Source organism: Bos taurus, chromosome 3 (assembly GCF_002263795.3).
Source record: "Bos taurus isolate L1 Dominette 01449 registration number 42190680 breed Hereford chromosome 3, ARS-UCD2.0, whole genome shotgun sequence".
Lineage (NCBI taxonomy): Eukaryota > Metazoa > Chordata > Mammalia > Artiodactyla > Bovidae > Bos > Bos taurus.
The window spans coordinates 50624019-50645869 of NC_037330.1; the positions used below are offsets into that span (position 1 = coordinate 50624019).

General features: G+C 39.5%; 2 protein-coding genes and 2 non-coding genes across 4 annotated transcripts in view; 1 reads left to right on the plus strand and 3 right to left on the minus strand.

Annotated features, from left to right (window-relative positions):
* The window catches only part of DIPK1A (divergent protein kinase domain 1A), a 129993-nt gene extending 124248 nt beyond the window's left edge, over positions 1-5745 (plus strand). Inside the window, exons 4-5 of the mRNA NM_001083500.1 lie at positions 2626-2802; positions 3727-5745. Of these exons, the coding sequence (NP_001076969.1) occupies positions 2626-2802; positions 3727-4539 (990 nt within the window). The 3' untranslated portion in view covers positions 4540-5745. The remainder of the gene's footprint in view (positions 1-2625; positions 2803-3726) is intronic.
* Positions 5746-5936: 191 nt separating this feature from the next.
* RPL5 (ribosomal protein L5) lies at positions 5937-14541 on the minus strand. Its single transcript, NM_001035306.2, is given in 8 exon segments — positions 5937-6098; positions 6560-6648; positions 9030-9207; positions 10218-10420; positions 12005-12139; positions 12971-13086; positions 13172-13241; positions 14465-14541. Coding segments are annotated over 8 exon segments (894 nt in total). The 5' UTR covers positions 14468-14541; the 3' UTR covers positions 5937-5998.
* LOC112446096 (small nucleolar RNA SNORA66) lies at positions 6349-6481 on the minus strand. The gene has a single exon (XR_003034169.1). It is a non-coding gene; the product is annotated as a small nucleolar RNA SNORA66 (small nucleolar RNA).
* Positions 9280-9375, minus strand: LOC112446094 (small nucleolar RNA SNORD21). Its single transcript, XR_003034167.1, has one exon. It is a non-coding gene; the product is annotated as a small nucleolar RNA SNORD21 (small nucleolar RNA).
* Positions 14542-21851: the final 7310 nt, after the last annotated feature.

Genomic DNA, 21851 nt, shown 5'->3' on the forward strand with positions numbered 1-21851 from the left:
AAAAGAATGAAGTTGTACCCTTACCTAACACCACAGGCAAAATTCAAGTCAAAATAGATCAAAGATCTAAAGATAAAATTAAAACTATGAAACTCTTAGATGAAAACATTAGGTAAAAGCTTTGTGACATTGGGTTTAGCAATGATTTCTTCCACAGGCAACAAAAGAAAAAATAAATTGTACTTTATAAGAATTTTTAAACTTTGTGCATCAAAGATCTATATCAGTAGAGTAAAAAAGAAACAGAATGGGAGACAGTATTTGCAAATTATATATCTGATAGGCGATTAATATCCAGAATATATAGAGGGCTCCTAAAACTCCACAATAATAGCAACAAGAAACCCAGCTGTATTAAAAAAATCGGCAGGAACTTCCCTGGTCCAGTGGTTAAGAATCCTCCTTCATGCAGGGGACGTGGCTTTGATCCCTGTTCAGGGAACTAAGATCCCACAGGTCTCGGAGCAAATAAGCCCATGCGCCACAGCTAGAGAGCCATGTGCCAGAACTGAAGAAAGCCCACCCATGCACTGCTAGGAAGACCCATAGCAGCCAAAATTTTTAAAAAAATTCCATATATATGCGTTAGTATACTGTATTGGTGCTTTTCCTTCTGGCTTACTTCACTCTGTATAATAGGCTCCAGTTTCATCCACCTCATTAGAACTGATTCAAATGAATTCTTTTTAATGGCTGAGTAATACTCCATTGTGTATATGTACCATAGCTTTCTTATCCATTCATCTGCTGATGGACATCTAGGTTGCTTCCATGTCCTGTGGCAGATTCATTTTGATATTTGGCAAAACTAATACAATTATGTAAAGTTTAAAAATAAAATAAAATTAAATAAATAAATAAGAAAAAAAATAAAAATTAAAAAAAAAAAAAGGTCAAAGAATTTGAATAGACATTTCTCAAAAAATGGTATACATATATCCAATAAGTACATGAAAAGATGCTCAGCATCACTGATTATAGGAAAATGCAAATCAAAACCACACTGAGGGAAATTCCCTGGCTGGCCAGTGGTTAGGACTCCGTGCTGTCACTGCCGGGGCCTGGGTCAATCCCTGGTTGGGGAACTAAGATCCCACATGCCATGTGGAATGGCCAAAAAGAAAAAGATACCACCTCACACCCATCAGCGGAGAAGGCAATGGCACCCCACTCCAGTACTCTTGCCTGGAAAATCCCATGGACGGAGGAGCCTGGTAGGTTGCAGTCCATGGGGTTGCTAAGAGTCGGACACAACTGAGCGACTTCACTGTCACTTTTCAGTTTCATGCATTGGAGAAGGAAATGGCAACCTACTCCAGTGTTCTTGCCTGGAGAATCCCAGGGATGGGGGAGCCTGGTGGGCTGCCGTCTATGGGGTCACACAGAGTCTGACACGACTGAAGCGACTGAGCAGCAGCAGCAGCACACCCATCAGAATGGCTACTGTTAAAAAAAAAAAAAAAACAGGTGTTGGCAATAATGTAAAAAAAAAAAACTAGAACCCACTATTGGTGGGAATTTAAAATAGTATAGCCACTGAAGAAAACAGGTTGGCAGTTCCTGAAAACATTAGAAGTAACGTGACCTTATGATTCAGTAATTCCACTTCTGGGTATATATGTAAAAGAATTGAAATCAGGATCTCAAAGATATATGTGTAGATCCATATTCATAATTATTCACAATAGCTAAAACATGGAAGCAACTCAAGTGTCCATTGATGTATGAATGCAAACACAAAATGTGGGATATTCCTACAGTATAGTTTTAATTCAGCATTAAAAAAGATGGAAATTCTGATACTTGCTACAATTTGGTAAACCTTGAGGACATTGTAAGCTTGTTAGAAAAGAACACTTACATAAGATACTCAGAGTGAGTAGTATAAATCAGAGACAGACAGTAGACTGGTGCATGGCAGGGCTGAGGAAGGGGGCAAACAGGGAGTTGTTTAATGGATAGTTTCAATTTTAGAAAATGAAGAGTTCTGGAGACAGATGATGGTGATTATACCACAAGTTCATGAAATCTAATACCACAGAACTGTATTGTTAAACATGGTTAAGATGATAAATGTTCTATTTTCTATATTTTAGCATGATTTAAAAACTGGAAAACAATAAAATTGATCATGGTAAAAATATATATTTATATATATATATAAATATATATATATTTAGGTATGTAATATTTTTTAATTAGGAAAATTAATGGAAAAAAGCTTTGAAGTATGATTTCAGATTTGCAACTCAAAAAGTCAGCTCAGTGTCGATGTTTTGTTGCTCATTTGTTTTTTTAAGAGATGTTGGTGGTTTAGTCTCTAAGTCGTGTCCAAATCTTATGGCCCCATGGACTGTGGCCCACCAGGCTCCTCTGTCCATGGGATTATCCTGGCAAGAATACTGGAGTGGATTGCATTTCTTTCTTCAGGGGACCTTCCTGTCTCAGGGATCAAACCTGTGTCTCCTGCATGGAAGGCAGTCTCCTGCATTGCAGGTGAATTCTTTACCGCTGAGCCACCAGGAAAACCCCGTTTTTAAGAGGAGGGGGACACTAAAAATATCATGTAGATTAGATGAGGGTTTTCTACTCTGCCTAAAGCATAATTTGTCATTCTTTTCACAGATGTATTTAGGGATTTGGGATAATCTACCAGGTGTTGTGAAGTGTCAAATGGAACAAGCACTTCATCTTGATTTTGGTACAGAATTGGAACCAAGAAAAGAAATAGTGCTATTTGATAAGCCAACTAGGGGAACTACTGTCCAGAAATTCAAAGAAATGGTCTACAGTCTCTTTAAAGTAAGTATATGCATTCACATGTTGCTGGTATGACATGGTTCTCTTCTAGAAGCTGGCAGGATTTCATTGTAAGCCATAAAAATGTTGCTATTCTTTGACCTATATCAAGGACTCTATCTTGAGGAAATAATTCAAAGAAAAGAAAAAAAAAAAAAGGAGGGTGTTTACTTTAACATTACTTATTATAGCTAAAAATGTCCAGATGTGAGAGTAGAGTTCATTAAGTAGATGGGCTGCTCTATAGCTTCACATTATAACCGGTACACGATTTTCAAAAAGGTGAAATAAAATTAGGCCGATTTTTTTTTTAAAGAATACAAATATTAAAAGATGAAAATAATTAACACTTCTGGAAAGAATGTTTTCTCATTTTCATTGCACTCATATATTTTCACTCAAAATCTTTTCTTTGGACAGTTTATACTTTTAGACTGTTTTGTGCCAGGGAACATTTGTAGGGAAATGCTTTTTAGCCTTTACTATTGGAACAATATACTTGAATGAAATGTAAAAACAATTACAAAATAAGAGATAGTAATCTGTAGTTGACCTTTGTAACTTTGGATATGGGCAAATCACGCTGCAATTTTGCAAGTGTATGGACAAGGCAAAGAATAATTAAATTAATGGCTTGGTTAACTATCTACAGGGTTTAAGGAGATTATGGGAGTTAGGGTGGTCATTTCTTAACAGACAAATATACTTAGCAAAATGGGTTTTACTGCAAGTACCTAAAGCATAGTTTTGACTTGACAAATATTATAAATACCTGGGAATGTCCTTAATCTCCTATGGGTATTCAGTAGCAAGGTTATTACTTAGCAGGTTAATCATTCCCATAGAGGAAGTTAGTTATGTATGTTACACTTGGGATACTCATTTTTCATACCTTCTGTGTAATTAGCCAAGTTCTTATCTTTACAGGCAAAGTTGGGTGACCAAGGGAACCTCTCTGAACTGGTTAACCTCATCTTGACAGTAGCTGATGGAGACAAAGATGGCCAGGTTTCCTTGGGGGAAGCGAAGTCAGCATGGGCACTTCTTCAATTGAATGAATTTCTTCTCATGGTGATACTTCAAGATAAAGAACATACCCCCAAATTAATGGGATTCTGTGGTGATCTCTATGTGATGGAAAGCGTCGAATATACCTCTCTTTATGGAATAAGCCTTCCATGGGTCATTGAACTTTTTATACCATCTGGGTTCAGAAGAAGCATGGATCAGTTGTTCACACCATCATGGCCTAGAAAGGCTAAAATAGCCATAGGACTTCTAGAATTTGTGGAAGATGTTTTCCATGGCCCATATGGAAACTTCCTCATGTGTGATACTAGTGCCAAAAACCTAGGATATAATGATAAATATGACTTGAAAATGGTGGACATGAGAAAAATTGTGCCAGAGACAAACCTGAAAGAACTTATAAAGGATCGTCACTGTGAGTCTGACTTGGACTGTGTCTATGGCACGGACTGTCGAACTAGCTGTGATCAGAGTACAATGAAGTGTACTTCAGAAGTGATACAACCAAACTTGGCAAAAGCCTGTCAGTTACTCAAAGACTACCTACTGCGTGGTGCTCCAAGTGAAATTCGTGAGGAATTAGAAAAACAGCTGTATTCTTGTATTGCTCTCAAAGTCACAGCAAATCAAATGGAAATGGAACATTCTTTGATATTAAATAATCTAAAAACATTACTGTGGAAGAAAATTTCCTACACAAATGACTCTTAGTTCATTTGGACGTTGTAACCATTTTAAGAAAACTTAGCACTTCAAAAGAAAACTATTCATCATTTTTTCTACATGGCTTGATTCAAACCCTTGCGTTAACTCCTTTCCCCAATCCTAAGGAAGCCATCATCTTAAAATACATGTTGATTGCTGAAGGCAGGAGTTACAGGATCAAAAGGTCCAAAAAATTTATTCCTGTCCTTTTAGAAACTCTTGGTACACTTCCTAGTACATCTACCGTGTAACTATTTTGACTAATGACTTAAAAAATAATGCTGTGAAAAGCCTCATTCCATAAACATCAACAGTGAAGAGTATTTTGTAGATTTGTTAGCCAAATATCAGTGCTGGAAATTGTGTCTGCATTGAAGCTGCTATTTAAAAAAGAAAATTTATAAATTTACTAATGTCTTAGCATGGTAAAGTTTGCACATTAACAGGAATTAAGACTGCAAAGCAGGTAAATTAAAATTACTCCTTTATAAACAGGTGTTGGGTTAATAGCATGGTTTCTTGTATTATACACTTAATCCATTTATATATCAAATTTTACGTGGCTTCAGAATGTTGAGTGGCCCTTCCCCACTTGAAACCCATCACGAAGATTCTTTCTGGCAATATGTAACTAACTGCCAATTTCAGAGGCTGAATATGGATGAGCTTTCATCATCCTAGATTTAAAGCATCTGTATCTTAGTAACCAGCCACTGGTCCTTCAAAAGGTGCATCTTTAGGCCATAGACCCAACAGTTCCACATATCTTGAATCTAAGCTGTTCAGAGTGGGACTCTGAAATCATACAACTTCCTATTAATAACTGTTTTCAAACATTCCCTATTGGCCAAAGGGCTGTTTCTTAAGAGGCATGTAAATTTACCCATCTAACACTTTGTCGTGTAAATTTGACATACAAGTGTTGATATGTGCTCCTCTTTTGTTTATTCAGATCTGGCATGTGCCTTTCAACTCTATAAAATGAAACATCTCGTGTGAGAAAGACCCAGTGTTTTCTGCTCAAAGCTTTCACCTGGTTAAAATGAATATGTTAAAATTATATGACCTTCATGGGACAGCTTCCTCTGAAAAATTAAAGCCAGGAATTAATTAGCAACAGTTTTTCTTACTTTAAAATTGTAAACTTTGAAGGTACTTTTTCTTCCCACTTATCATCTGGTTACAATAAATGAATTGAAGAAATACTTCTAATGGAAGGTTTGTCTGTTGCTTGCCAGACTTGAATTAACTCCTGTCAGGAAGAACTGATGCCCAGGCAGCAGATATGAACCTTCAGACAATATGTAAGCTCTCAGAAAAGCTATACTTCTTTCTGGAAGGAAAATACTGGCTATGTCAGGTGCTTTCCAAAATTTCATTAACAAGAGCTTAACACAAACAGCTGCTTGTTCAATAAGTTTATTATTCTTATCTGAAAAATGTTGATAGAAAATTGTAGTTTGGTTTAACTCTCAGCAGCTCGTTCCTGAGCTCTAAGGAAGCTTGCCTTCTTCTGAGCTACCCGATCTTTCTTCTGGGCAAGTGACATTTTGGGACGGTTCCACCTAGGAAACAAAAAGAAAACAAAGGGATGTAACTTTTAAAAACCTGACTTTAAAAGTCAAATAATCCAATTCTCAATACATGTACTCATTTATGATCTTAGTCTAACTTTCCCAAATTCCAATTTCTGTGACACTGTCCTATTATATCACAGGGCCAAAAATCAAGTAAAGATTTAAGTATAATGCTTAGACTCATTATTAAAATCCCATGTGCCACACAGCACAGCCAAAAAAAAAAAGGCAGTAGTTACAATGTACTGGGATAGAATGAGCCACCTCGGTAGCATCCGAGGCTAATACATTTCTATCACCACAATTACTTTAGCAAACCTGGTTCCCCTCACCTCTGCAACATCATGCAGAGCTAGTGATCGAGTTTGCACAATTTCAGAGTCTGCGAGAGATGCAACAAGGCAAGAACCCCTCCCAACCTTTCTTTCCAAAAGAAAAAAGATACAAACCTCTTCTTTTTAACTTCTTTCTTAGGCTTCTTCTCATACACTGGATTCTCTCGTATTGCAGCATGAGCTTTCTTATACATCTCCTCCATCTGAAACAAAGCAAAGCAAACAGTACTTGGTTTCATTTCACATGCCCTAAACGATAATATGACACACTGTATTCTACTGCTTGCTCTATTTTGTCCTTCTAAGACAGATTCTCAAAAGGACTAAGTCCATGTCGGTATCCATATAAAAACCAAATTTTCCTAAGTCCCAGTTTTTACCACAGGCAATATGAACTGACACTATTCACAAAACTTAACTTACTCTTCCTCAAAAAGAAAAAAATTCACAATTTCTGAGCTGTTCAACTATACTTCTTGAGTCAAGTTCAGAATAAACTGTTTCTGTAGAAACACATACTATGCTCGCTTAAAACCATCTGACCTAAATTCGTTCATTCAAGTATGGATACATGCCAGCATTTAAGAGGTTACAATGAAGAACATGTGGGCCAACAAACAAATGCCAAATGCATCTCTGTCCTCCCACATTCCCCATTATTTCTATTTTCCACTGATTTCTGATAGGTCTTTACAAAAGTTATTCCCAGGATCCCATACCAGGGACCTCCTGATCTATTACCACAAATCACCATATCTGGCAGTATCAGGCCTTAGTGGAATCAGAAAGAGGTCTGAATTTCCCTAGAAAATCCTGAAAGGCTATTAGAAACATTACTGAGAATTTTGTTCTAAAATTTAACAAAAAACAATGTTGCAACTCTCTGAATTGTTTCAGTACTTCCTAACCCAAGCAAATGACTACCAAACACATGGAAGATCAAGTCATGAAGAAACTAAAATGCCTGAGACTCAGTAACAATTACCGTCTTCCTTAAGAATGAGTCAAGTTAATCCAGATCTCTAAAACTACACATTCAACGTGGATAAAATGCAATTACAACATGTATTTGTATAAAGCTCATTAGCCAAGGAAAATAATGCAAAAACTTAAAACAGCACTTGAGACCTCAAATACCTAAATCCCTTTTGAAAGTTTCTCTACTTCTCTTAGCTATTACAGCTCTCTACTGTATTTAACAAATTTAATGACTTCAAATGCAGCCATTTAACAAATCTAACCAACCCAGTTCACTTCTTCCACAAGATCAATTCCATAGGAAATACAACCATGTACGTAGATAACACCATGAATTTAGTTTATAAAAAGACATTCTGTTGGAGACATACCAGATGTCTGCAGAAGATTTCAGGAGGCACACATAAGCAGAGGCCTCTACAGATAAAATGAATGAGCTTACTGTAAAAGGATTAGCCAAAGAATGGTCTGGCTGAAGTATACCATGCATTAAGAAAGCATTAGGAAGCAGACATCTGAAACACATGTTGTAGCTTAGGAAGAAGTTTTTTATAGGCAAAGCAGAATTAGTCAAACTAAAAGGTATTTTTAATATTAGGGTGATGTCAATAGTAACATAAATATACTCACGTGAAAATTAACATGCATCTACATTACTAATATAAAGCTACCCATTTCCTAGCTCAAAAACTCAGAACTATAGTGTTTATTTAGTCTTAAAAGATTGTGTACTAAGCATACAAATGACAGTAAGTGATCTACCACCCAATTATAATTCTAAATATAATTTTTAGACATAGGTATACCAAAATATAAACTATGCACCAACAGAAAGAACCTAATAACAACAATTACTTGACATATAATCCATCAATTTACATAAAATTCTATATTTGTAGGTTTTATAATCTGTGATTTTGGTGTTCTATGCCTTCATTATCAACACTAGCACTATCATCTTCAATTACTTCAATGTGTTAAGAGATAACCCTGAGACTCAACTTTAGGTGTGATAAACTTCACAACATTAAACTTCAACATTAAACTTTAGAAAACATGGGCCCTTTCACTTCTGCAACATCACACACAATTAGCGATAGACCTGTCCCTCTCCTTTTCTGTGCATGCCTGAGACACAGAAAATCAACATGGCACTTATTGGCTATAATGAAGACTGAACCTTTCCCCTATTATCTCAAGAAAAGGGAAGTTTAGTACATAGAACCTCATATCAGAGTAGATTATAACTATGACCACACAAATGAATTTTTTAACTACAGAACAGCCAAATGCGTAAGAGCCACCAAATGCTTTAGATTTGGATGCTTGAAGCTTGCCATCCTTAAGCATCTAAAAGATTCCTAAAAGCATGTTGACAAGCCTAGCTCCTTCTAATATCTTTTCTGACTTTTTAACTTGCCCTGGGCCCAATATCCCAATTTCATTTTAAGCCAAAACCAGCTTTTTAAGGTCTGTCTATACCTACGAACATGCCATTATTCAATTTTAACTGTTAACCTGAAATAAAACTGTATTAACGTACCTACCCAAAACAGAAAACTTGGTTCTATAAATTTACCAATACAGGCATTTAAAAATTTTTTACCATGTCTGGAGTTACGTTGTTCTTTATGTACTGAGAGAACTGTTTCTTGTAAGCATCTTCATCTTCCTCAATCAGGTAGCGCATGTAATCTGCAACGTTTTGCCCCATGATGTGCTTTCGGTGTACCTCAGCACTGAATTCTTTGCTTTCTGAATCATAACCAGGGAACCGTTTGGTACTGAAATAAAATTTTCCATATTTTAGTATATACTGGTTGAAATCAGTTTACTAGCAGGAATTCATTTCAGTAGCTGCCATCAGTCCCGTCTTGAAACAATTAATTGCATCATATGCAACCAAAGGACCAACTACTGACTGCTCAGTTAGTGGGATATCATCATTCAGCAGCTAATTTCTGAATTCCTGGACAGAAAATCATGCAACAAGCACCTTTAAAAACTATTAAATGAACCAAGGCCACTATAAAGTTAGTTCTCCATATTTCATAGACATGTTTCAAAATTACTTTCCTGAAAACCTACAATTACTTAGTGGTGCCTCAGGGCACATGGTAAGTGATTTGTTCCAGATTACATTTAACAGGTGCCTTGCAAGAGAACTGGCAAGACACAACTCCCTCCCCTCTATTACAGAAGTAAGTGCCAGTCAGGCTATATTTTACTGTTTACCACTCCCCTGCCAAAACAGGCGGGGGAGGGGGAGTATCGGTAGAATAGAGCTGCTCATTTCCAACCAAAATTTCTCTTGTGGCTCAGCTCGTAAAGAATCCCCCTGCAATGCAGGAGACCTGGGTTTGATCCCTGGGTTGGGAAGATTCCCTGGGAGAAAGGAAGGGCTACCCACTCCAGTATTCTGGCCTGGAGAATCCCATGAACTGTATAGTCCATGGGGTGGCAAAGGTCAGACATACCTGAGCAACTTTCACTTTACTTCAACCAAAACTCAGCCACACACAAAAGGTAGTGGTTTCAACACTGGCTTCTCTACTTACTGGCTCTAAAACCTTGGACAATTCATTTTACCTCTGAAGCCCAGTCTCTCCACTTATAAACCATGTTACAATTCCTTCCCACCCCACCAAGTTCCTTTTACACAGTACCCAGCACATGGCAAGTACACAATGATACTGCTATTACTTTCACTGGTTCAATTTTCTCCAAAGCCCAACTAGTTAGAAATAGTGCCGTTTTGGAGTCCAGGAAATGTGGTCTTGAATACTATTATTACCTGTGAGGGATAGACAAGCCTCCATCGACAGCTCCCTTTAGGGCCCCAAAAACTTTATTCCCGGTAGTAGTTCTGGCAAGTCCTGCATCCAGGTAACAGGTGAAGGCACCAGGTTGACCATCGATGCTTTCCACATTGTATTCATCTCCAGTCACCTCGACTTGCCCTTCATAAATTTTGTCCATACCAAACCTATTAAGAAGCTATTAACAAAGAAGCCAGTCTAAATGCTTATCAGAATATATTCAAACAACTCTAAAATATCTCAAAATTCACAACTTTAATAGCCAAACAAAACAATTCTTTCCAATTCACTTTTCTCTTTATCCCAACCTACTTTTAAAGAAATTTCAGACATCCAATTTTAATCACAAGGATAACTGTTTAACAGTTTCTGAATCGGCTACACTGTCCATACTTGATTTTTGTAACAATCAATTAGGACACAGTACTTAAAACAATATCTTTTTTTCTCTACAAAGCCACTACATTATGTTAATTAAGCCACTACTCTGCTAGTACACGTCAGGTGGCTATGGTTTCACAAGTAGTGCCTTTGCAATAAAATGCTCTCATATATAAGACAGTGTTCCCCAACCAAACATGTTTATAACCAGTGAAGATGTGGGTCCCCAACAATGGCACATGCTTAACCAAGAAAACAAAAACAAGGCAAAAATTACACTTTCATTTCCTTTCTGTATTATAGGAAATGCTGCCACCCAGAGGCAAAGATTATTAAAACAAAACTGAATACCCCCAACCAATGCCTAGCCCCACCCCAAAAGCTTAAGGCACTGCTTCTCAAAACTTAGCATGCATATAAATCACGTGGACATCCTATCAAAACATAATTTCTGAAGGTGTGAAGAACAGTCTGCATTTTTAACGTACGCTGATGCTCACAATGTATGGATGTGAGAGTTGGACTGTGAAGAAGGCTGAGCACTGAAGAATTGATGCTTTTGAACTGTGGTGTTGGAGAAGACTCTTGAGAGTCCCTTGGACTGCAAGGAGATCCAACCAGTCCATTGTGAAGGAGATCAGCCCTGGGATTTCTTTGGAAGGACTGATGCTAAAGCTGAAACTCCAGTACTTTGGCCACCTCATGCGAAGAGTTGACTCATTGGAAAAGACTCTGATGCTGGGAGGGATTGGGGGCAAGAGAAGGGGACGACAGAGGATGAGATGGCTGGATGGCATCACTGACTCGATGGACTTGAGTCTCAGTGAACTCCAGGAGTTGGTGATGGACAGGGAGGCCTGGTGTGCTGCGATTCATGGGGTCGCAAAGAGTTGGACACAACTGAGCAACTGATCTGATCTGATGCTCACAAGATCTACACTTTTGAGTAGATCTGTCCAACAAGTAGCCACCAACCAGCCACAGACGGTTATTCATATTTAAGTTAAAAACTCAGTTATGAGTAGCACTAAAAACATCTCAAGCACTCAATGTATGTGGCTAGTGGCTACCACATCAGACAGCATAGATTACAGATACCCATCACTGCAGAAAATTCTACTGGCCTAGATACACACAACAAACAGGAAAGAAAACTGGAGAGGAAAAAAGGCTTCCCCAGATTAGAAAGTGTATCTGTTAGAAACAATGCATTTATAAAATTATCTTCTGCAGTGGTGCCCTTTTAAGCCACAGGGCAACAAGAGGTGCTTCTCTGTTCCCACGGTTGAAGGTATCTGATCCATCTATGAACCATCTATGTTACAGACAACTCAAGTGAGCTAATTCCAAAATATGCCAATTGAAATAATCTTGTACATACCCTGCGGGCCAGCAGCAGGCCAGTACAATATGCCGCAGCATAATTTGTCAGGCCAACCTTCACACCATATTTTGGGAGTTCGTGAGCATAAGCTGCACAAACTATCATATCTCCTTCTATACGGGCATAAGCAATCTACAATAAAAGAAAAATGAGGTTAGTAATCTGTTTTCACTGATTACTTGTCCCAAGTATCTTCTTTGTCAAAGGAGTTAACAAAAAGCTAGATACAGACCTGCATCACTTAAGACTTGTCTTCGTTAAACCCACTCACTGTTTCAACTACAGATTTATGGCTTCGTCAACTACAGCAGGTAGGTTTGAGTCAAATGCCACAATACATATGTCTCAAATTACACAGCTGGTAATGGACAGGGAAGCCTGGTGTGCTGCAGTCCACTGGATCGCAAAGAGTTGGACATGACTGAGAGACTGAACTAATAAGCAAACTGCTGCTTTCTGAAAATCTTTTGCATGGGAGACACCTTCATACATATTTACTAAAACTACTTCAAACAATATACAGGAATATTCACACCTACCTACCTCTTCAAAGCAGTGCATAAGTGGACTTAGTCCACAACAAATTCTAGTATCCTACTGGAATTACAATGGTCAAGAACCTTCTACTAGGTCTTAAATTTATCCTCCCATCCCCCGAAAAACAGCACAGAACCATAAATTTCTCTAATCCGCCCCCCTAAACTGAATGGATTAAACTGGGGTAGGATTGCTGAACAGCTGATCTTCAAAGTATTTTTTTTTTAACAGTACCAATTCTCCAGGCTCCACCTTCAGACCTACTAAAACAACTACTCAATGAATGTTTTTTGGAGTGCCAGGCACCAAACTAGACAGACCTAATGCATACATTTGTTCTGCTTCCCAAGTATGTCTCTAGCACAGTAATTGAAGAAGTGGGGGTGGAGGTTACCAACTATTATTTAAGTCTAAAATACAACTTACCTGACAAATGATATCTCTGTTCGTTACACGAACAATCATTCTGTATTTAGGTGTGTTGTACTTATTTTTATCTTGGATTACCAATCGTTTCCGAGCATAGTAGTCAGTTTTGCCCTCTGAAAGAAAAAAATAAATTAAGAAAGTCCACTCCGTTACAAAGCAGAATCTTTTCCTAATGAGAATATGAAAACCTGACCATACCTCGCCTTCTTCTGAATTTCACTTGGTATCTCTTGAAGTAGGCCTTGTTCTTGACAACTTTAACAAACCCCTTTAAGATAAAAGAGTAAATTATTAAAACTTTGATAAATGTTTTAGCTTGATGTCTTTGACATTTGAGTTAACTTTGTAACAAAGTAACAACTTAACTTTGTGACAAACAAAACTTTGTGACAAAGTAACAACTTAACTTTGTGACAAAGTAACAACCTAAACTTCAAAAGTGAATCCAGAAAACCATCACTTTCTCAAATCTGAGAAATCAAATCACTTTTCTTCTATTTTCCATCTATCAAGACTGACAATTTTATACAACAAAATAAAAATGAATCAGCGCCAAAACAGGAATGAAAAAGCAAACATACAAAATGTAGGCCAATTTATTATAGTAACCAGATATAAAACGAGCACTATTAAAGTTTTAAACACTCTCCACTTTTATTCCCTCTTGGACCAACAATCCTTGTGTCCCAACTTTTGCTTAAGACAACTATTTTGCAAACGTCAGTCTGTTCTTAATGCTGTCCCATTTCATGAACCTATATTTTCCCTTTCCACGAACTTTTTTCAAAAGCCTAAATTTCTTGTCACGAAACACAACTGGCCAAGCACATACTCGGCAATCACTCCCGATTAAAACAACAGTCCCCCACAAACTACAGCACCACACCACCCGAAAATTCACTAAAATCTGGTACCAGCGACAATTTAGAGAAAAAAGCAGGAGAGGTACACCAAACTAAATGGGCTTTCTTTCGGGGCCCAAAGACACCAGAGCCTCCAGGTTCTACTGATGGTTTGGGCTTAAAAGCCACTTTTTCGGACCAGTAACACAGGTTTCCCAAACAACCTGCCGACCCCGACGCTCCCTCGGAAAACCCACCAGTCATGAGCGGAGCTGGGTCCGAGAAGCCAGAGCCCGTCTCCACTCAGGCCAGTAGTCTGAGACCGACTCCATGCAATCTTCCCTTCCGGGCCGCCTGCCGGAGCTCCCCTCTGCCAAGCCAGAACTATCCACACCGTTTGCTTACTCTACTCACCTCCTCCTCAATCCCCTGTCCCAGCTCCCATCTTCTTCAACCCCTCCCCCCACTAAGCTTGAGCGCCGTGGCAGCCATTAAGGCCACGCTGGGAGCTGCAGCCCGACCACAGCGGAGCCGGCAATCTAACGCCATCCGATTCCTGCGCCGCGCTAAACGGACTCTAGGCGGGCTTTAGGACAAGGAGAGGAAGGCCCCATGCATCTGTAGCCCCAGCAACGGGATACCCACTCACCATCCTGCGGATCAGAACCCAGACTCCGCGGCTTGCCACAGAGCTGCAGAACCAGCACGGCTCCGGGGGGGAAAAAGGCCGCGGCGCACGCGCAGGCGCAGTATGTAGCGCCGACGAACACGCCCGCGACGTGTGGAAGAGAGACCAGCCGGTCGGCCGGAGTGCAGTGTGCCTCCCCCTGCTGGTGGGAAGACCGGTGCTGACCTTCGCCTTCCCCCGACGAATCCTCAGAGCCGCAAAGTCCCTCATCTCCAGACTGGTAATCCGACAGGGAGCGACTGTGAGCACTAGCATGGAGGATTATTAACGGCATTGACTTGCCTGTGCTAGGAAGTTGTTTCATAACAAACCTGTATTACTTTTGTAAGCAAGAAAAAAAATTTTAATTAAGTAGAATAAATTTAGTGTAGAGCACTTTTGCCTGCTTCTTGACTACGCTTCCGAGTCCAGAGCACATGCCCCTCACGAAGCCTTGCCTTAGTGCTCCAAGCCTGGGTTAGGGGCCTTCCCACAGCACCTTTGTAATGGCACCCCAGTCCAGTGCTCTTGCTTGGAAAATCCCAAGGACGGAGGAGCCTGTTAGGCTGCAGTCCATGGGGTCGCTAAGAGTCGGACACGACTGAGCAACTTCACTTTCACTTTTCACTTTCATGCATTGGAGGAGGAAATGGCAGCCCACTCCAGGGTTCTTGCCTGGAGAATCCCAGGGACGGGGGAGCCTGGTGGGCTGCCGTCTATGGGGTCGCACAGAGTCGGACATAACTGAAGTGACTTAGCATAGCATAGCCTACCCTAGATTGTAAACTCCCTGAGGGTAGTAGGCCCTGCTGTTAAATTCCTTTGCTTCTGTAGCACTTAGTCTAATCTGTCTGATACTTGATGAAACTGCAAACAAACCCAAATTGAGAGACGTTTTACAGCGTAATTGGTATGTATCCTTCAAAAATGACAAAATTAGGATGGATAAGGAAAAACTAAAGAACTATTCCAGTTTGAAACAGACAACTACATGCAATGTGCGATTCTAGGCTTCATCTTGGACAAGAAAGAAAAAAAGAAAAAGGAAGGGCTTTTTTTTGTTTGTTTTCTACGAAGAATATTCTCAGAATAGTCAGTGAAATTTAAATGAAATCTGTGGATTAGATGGTGGTAATAGATCAATGTCAATTTCATTCTGATAACCACACTACCGTTATGTATGAGAGTGTTCTTGTTTTTCAGGAAATATACTTTGAACTATTTTGGAGTTCAAAATAGGCATCATTTCACAATTTACTCTCAAAAAATGACAAAAAATAACTACATTTATGTGTGTATACACATATCCAGTATTTTGGCCACCTCATGTGAAGTGTTGACTCATTGGAAAAGACTCTGATGCTGGGAGGGATTGGGGGCAGGAGGAAAAGGGGATGGCAGAGGATAAGATGGCTGGATGGCATCATTGACTCGATGGACATGAGTTTGAGTGAACTCCGGGATTTGGTGATGGACAGGGAGGCCTGGCATGCTGCAATTCATGGGGTCGCAAAGAGCCGGACACGACTGAACAACCGAACTGAACACACATACATGTAGAGAGAAGGAAAATGAAAAAGCAGATGTATTAAAATGTTAACAATAGGGAACCTAGAAGAAGGATATATGGAAATTTTCTGTACTATTGTTCTTACAACCAACTTGTGATTTTGAAATTATTTCAGAATAAAAAATAAAACATTGTGGTGACTTTTCTGGTGGTCCAGTGGCTAAGACTGTGTTCCCAACACAGGGGGCCCAGATTCAACCCCTGGTCAAAGAATTAGATCTTACATGCCTCAACTAAAAACTCCTCATGCTGCTGCTGCTGCTGCTAAGTCACTTCAGTTGTGTCTGACTCTGTGCGACCCCATAGACGGCAGCCCACCAGGCTCCCCCATCCCTGGGATTCTCCAGGCAAGAACACTGGAGTGGGTTGCCATTTCCTTCTCCAATGCATGAAAATGAAAAGTGAAAGTGAGGTCACTCAGTCGTGTCTGACTCTTAGCGACTCCATGGACTGTAGCCCACCAGGCTCCTCCACCCATGGGATTTTCCAGGCAAGAGTACTGGAGTGGGATGCCTGTGCCTTCTGCATGCTGAAACTGTTCATAAAAAAATCTCACATGCAACAACGGGATTTAAAATCCTGCTTGCTGCAACTAAGACCTGGAGGAGCCAAAAAAAAAAAAAAGAGAGAGAGAGAACATTAGGAATTCCCTGCCAGATCAGTGGTTAGGAAATCCCTGGTTGAGGAACTGAGACCCCCATAAGCAGCTCAATGTGGTCAAAGGAAAAATAATTAAAAATAAAACATTGATTCCTCTTAAAATAGAAGATATTTCTCATATTATTTGAAATGAAAACAAACTCAGTTTTATCAAAATTTATAACAAATAGAAAATAAATCAGCAATTTTTAGTTCTGGTAATGATGATTTAATACCAAAATATGGAAAGTATTCTATGATGTCAATCCATGAGGTACTTACTTAGTGCCCAAATCATCTAGATCTTTATTGAAACCATCATCAGTTCAGTTGTTGCTCAGTCATGTCCGACTCTTTGGGCCCCCATGTACTGCAGCATGCTAGGCTTCCCTGTCCATCACCAAATCCTGCAGCCTACTCAAACTCATGTGCATTGTCAGTGATGCCATCCAACCATCTCATCCTCTGTCGTCCGCTTCTCCTCCTGGCTCCAATCTTTCCCAGCATCAGCGTCTTTTTAAATGAGTCAGTTTTTCGCATCAGGTGGCCAAAGTATTGGAGTTTCAACTTCAGCATCTGTCCTTTCAATGAATATTCATTCAGGACTGATTTCCTTTAGGAATGATGGGTTGGATCTCCTTGCAGTCCAAGACACTCTCAAGAGTCTTCTCCAACACCACAGTTCAAAAGCATCAATTTTTCAGCACTCAGCTTTCTTTATAGTCCAACTCTCACATCCATAAATGACTACTGAAAAAACCATAGCTTTGAGTAGATGGACCTTTGTTGGCAATGTCTCTGCTTTTTAATATGCTGTCTAGATTGGTCATAGATTTTCTTTCAAGGAGCAAGCATCTTTTAATTTCATGGCTGCAGTCACCATCTGCAGTGACTTTGGACCCCCCAAAATAAAGTCTCTCACTGTTTCCATTGTTTCCCCTTCTATTTGCTATGAAGTGATGGGACCGGATGCCATGATCTTAGTTTTCTGAATGTTGAGTCTTAAGCAAACTTTTTCATTCTCCTCTTTCACTTCCATCAAGAGGCTTTTTAGTTCTTCTTCACTTTCTGCCATAAGGGTGGTGTCATCTGCATACCTGAGGTTATTAATATTTCCCCAGGCAATCTTGATTTCAGCTTGTGCTTCATCCAGCCCAGCATTTTGTATGAGTTACTCTCCATATAAGTTAAATAAGCAGGGTGACAATATACAGCCTTGACGTGCTCCTTTCCCAATTTGGAACCAGTCTGTTGTTCCATGTCCAGTTCTAACTGTTGCTTCTTGACCTGCATACAGATTTCTCAGGAGGCAGGTCAGGTGGTCTGGTATTGAAGAATTTTCCACAGTTTGTTGTGATCCACACTGTGAAAGGCTTGGCATAGTCAATAAAGCAGAAGTAGATGTTTCTCCAGAACTCTTGCTTTTTTGATTATCCAATGGATGTTGGCAATTTGATCTCTGGTTCCTCTGCCTTTTCTAAATCCAGCTTGAACATCTGGAAGTTCATGGTTCATGTACTGTTGAAGCCTGGCTTGGAGAATTTTGAGCATTACTTTGCTCAAAATGAGTGAGATGAGTGCACTTGTGCAGTAGTTTGAACATTTTTTTGGCATTGCCTTTCTTAGGGATTGGAATGAAAACTGACCTTTTACAGTCCTGTGGCCACTGCTGAGTTTTCCAAATTTGCTGGCATATTGAGTGCAGCACTTTAACAGTATCATCTTTGAGAATTTGAAATAGCTCAACTGGAATTCCATCACCTCCAATAGCTTTGTTCATAGTGATGCTTCCTAAGGCCCACTTGACTTCACATACCAGGATGTCTGGCTCTGGGTGGGTGATCACACCATCGTGGTTATCTGGGTCATGAAGATCTTTTTTGTATAGTTCTGTGTATTCTTGCCACCTCTTCTTAATATCTTCTGCTTCTGTTAGGTCCATACCATTACTGTCCTTTATTGTGCCCATCTTTGCATGAAATGTTCCCTTGGTATCTCTAATTTTCTTGAAGAGATCTCTAGTCTTTCTCATTCTATTGTTTTCCTCTATTTCTTTGCACTGATCATGGAAGAAGGTTTTCTTATCTCTCCTTGCTATTCTTTAAAACTCTGCGTTCAAATGGGTATATCTTTTCTTTTCACTGTAATTATGATCAAAAAACATCTAATTATCTCAAAATGTTTTTTCCACTTTGGCCACTCATGCAAATTGTTGACTCATTGGAAAAGACTCTGATGCGGGGAGGGATTGGGGGCAGGAGGAAAAGGGGACAACAGAGGATGAGATGTCTGGATGGCATCACCGACTCAATGGACGTGAGTCTGAGTGAACTCCGGGATTTGGTGATGGACAGGGAGGTCTGGCGTGCTGCGATTCATGGGGTCGCAAAGAGTCGGACATGACTAAAGGACTAAACTGAACTGATGATCAATTATTGTTTTCAATAGAATACAGCAGAAACTATTACCAGATATTTTGATATCATCATATAAACCACTGCCATTTTTTTTTCCAGATTTCTTTGTCTCTTGCAATAGTATCCACAATTCAGTTCAGTCGCTCAGTCGTGTCCAACTCTTTGCGACCCCATGAATCGCAGCACGCCAGGCCTCCCTGTCCATCACCAACTCCTGGAGTTCACTCAGACTCACATCCATCGAGTCAGTGATGCCATCCAGACATCTCATCCTCTGTCGTCCCCTTCTCCTCCTGCCCCCAATCCCTCCCAACATCAGAGTCTTTTCCAATGAGTCAACTCTTCACATGAGGTGGCCAAAGTACTGGAGTTTCAGCTTCAGCATCATTCCTTCCAAAGAAATCCCAGGGTTGATCTCCTTCAGAATGGACTGGTTGGATCTCCTTGCAGTCCAAGGGACTCTCAAGAGTCTTCTCCAACACCACAGTTCAAAAGCATCAATTCTTCGGCACTCAGCCTTCTTCACAGTCCAACCCTCACATCCATACATGATCACAGGAAAAAACATAGCCTTGACTAGACGAACCTTTGTTGGCAAAGTAATATCTCTGCTTTTCAATATGCTATCTAGGTTGGTCATAACTTTCCTTCCAAGGAGTAAGCGTCTTTTAATTTCATGGCTGCAGTCACCATCTGCAGTGATTTTCGAGCCCAGAAAAATAAAGTCTGACACTGTTTCCACTGTTTCCCCATCTATTTCCCATGACGTGATGGGACCAAATGCCATGATCTTCGTTTTCTGAATGTTGAGCTTTAAGCCAACTTTTTCACTCTCCTCTTTCACTTTCATCAAGAGGATTTGAGTTCCTCTTCACTTTCTGCCATAAGGGTGGTGTCATCTGCATATCTGAGGTTATTGATATTTCTCCTGGCAATCTTGATTCTAGCTTGTGCTTCTTCCAGCCCAGCATTTCTCATGATGTACTCTGCATAGAAGTTAAATAAGCAGGGTGACAATATAGAGCCTTGACAAACTCCTTTTCCTATTTGGAACCAGTCCGTTGTTCCATGTCCAGTTCTAACTGTTGCTTCCTGACCTGCATATACGTTTCTCAAGAGTCAGGTCAGATGGTCTGGTATTCCTATCTCTTTCAGAATTTTCCACAGTTGATTGTGATCCACATGGTCAAAGGCTTTGGCATAGTCAATAAAGCAGAAGTAGATGTTTTTCTGGAACTCTCTTGATTTTTTGATGATCCAGCAGATGTTGGCAATTTGATCTCTGGTTCCTCTGCCTTTTCTAAAACCAGCTTGAACATCTGGAAGTTCACGGTTCACGTATTGCTGAAGCCTGGCTTGGAGAATTTTGAGCACAATTACCCATGTTTTATTATTCTTCTTACAGTATTTCAATGATGGCATATGATAAAGGAAAACAAAATAGTAGCATGTTGCTCGACTTGTTCAAATGTCTTCAATCAGACTATCTACACTGACCTTTCAGGGTCAGAAGATAATCTCTATAGAAATTAGTTTTAGGTTTGTTTGTGCTTGAGTTTATTTCTTCCCAGTCATGCAGACTTTTCCATTTCCTTATTCTAATTTCCTTATATTTCATTCTAATATCACATTTGTTGAATATCTCTCATGTAGTTTCATTCAACATAGAAAAAATGTATCTACAATTTTTATGTTCTAAAAAATTAGATCTGTTTGAACACTTGTAATTATTAAAAGCAAGTAATATTTAAAAACTAGCACAAATTCAAAAAAATTTTTATTTTTTTTTTTGCCAAAGACTAATTTGCTCTCTATCTGAGCACCTTCCCTGTTTCACTTGACTCTTCCACAGCATCTCATATCTTGTTTAAATAAAATCTAACTTTTAGCAGGATGAATACCTCTAAACCTGAAACTGGAACATAAAGATAAGCAAGAAATTAGAGGCTTGGCTTTACTCAGTCATGAAACTTCATTATTCTAGAATCTTTTGTGTTCCCTTTATCACAAAGAAAAGATTTGATGAGTTAGTTTGTTTTTTTTTTTTACTTCCCTAATAAAAAACTTCCATTACTCAAATTCTCCTGCACTCCAAAGCAGTTATCTGTTTCAAACAGCAGCACAACCTAAAACCTCATGACATTCAGACACAGTTGCTTTTTGTGTTGAGGACACAGCACAAGAAATGTGAAACAGCATTTCCCTGGGGCCTGAAGGTGTTGATTGCCAGGGCAGATGCTTAGAGTTTCTGGTAAGAGCTGAATGCCAAGTCCCAAGTGACAGAGGCAGCCATGGCCATGCATTCCATAATAAATCTACTTTTCTGTGTGTTTGAGAGATGTAAGGTTTTATAAAGTACAAACCCAGGGTAAGGGACCTGGCAAGGGCCCCTCTTGCCTGGGTCTTGGGAAGGTACTTTCTAGAAGCATCACAACCCCTGAAGATCATCTGACTTGAAATGTCTGTACTCCTCCCTGTTGGACTGTTCTTCCAGACTAATCTCAATGACTCAGACTTGGTTGGGGGGGGATAGTGAATAGGGAACAGAGAAGGAGTGGCAGGATTTCTACATGTGGATCAGAAATAACAGACATCTACTGAGAACTTAATATGTGCCAAAGTCTATGCTAAGTATTTATTACATTATTTCATTTTAATCTCAAAACTGATCCATCAATAGTTCATTATCCTCACTTTATAGATGAAGAAAAGGATGCCATAGCCAATCACTGTGGAACACAGA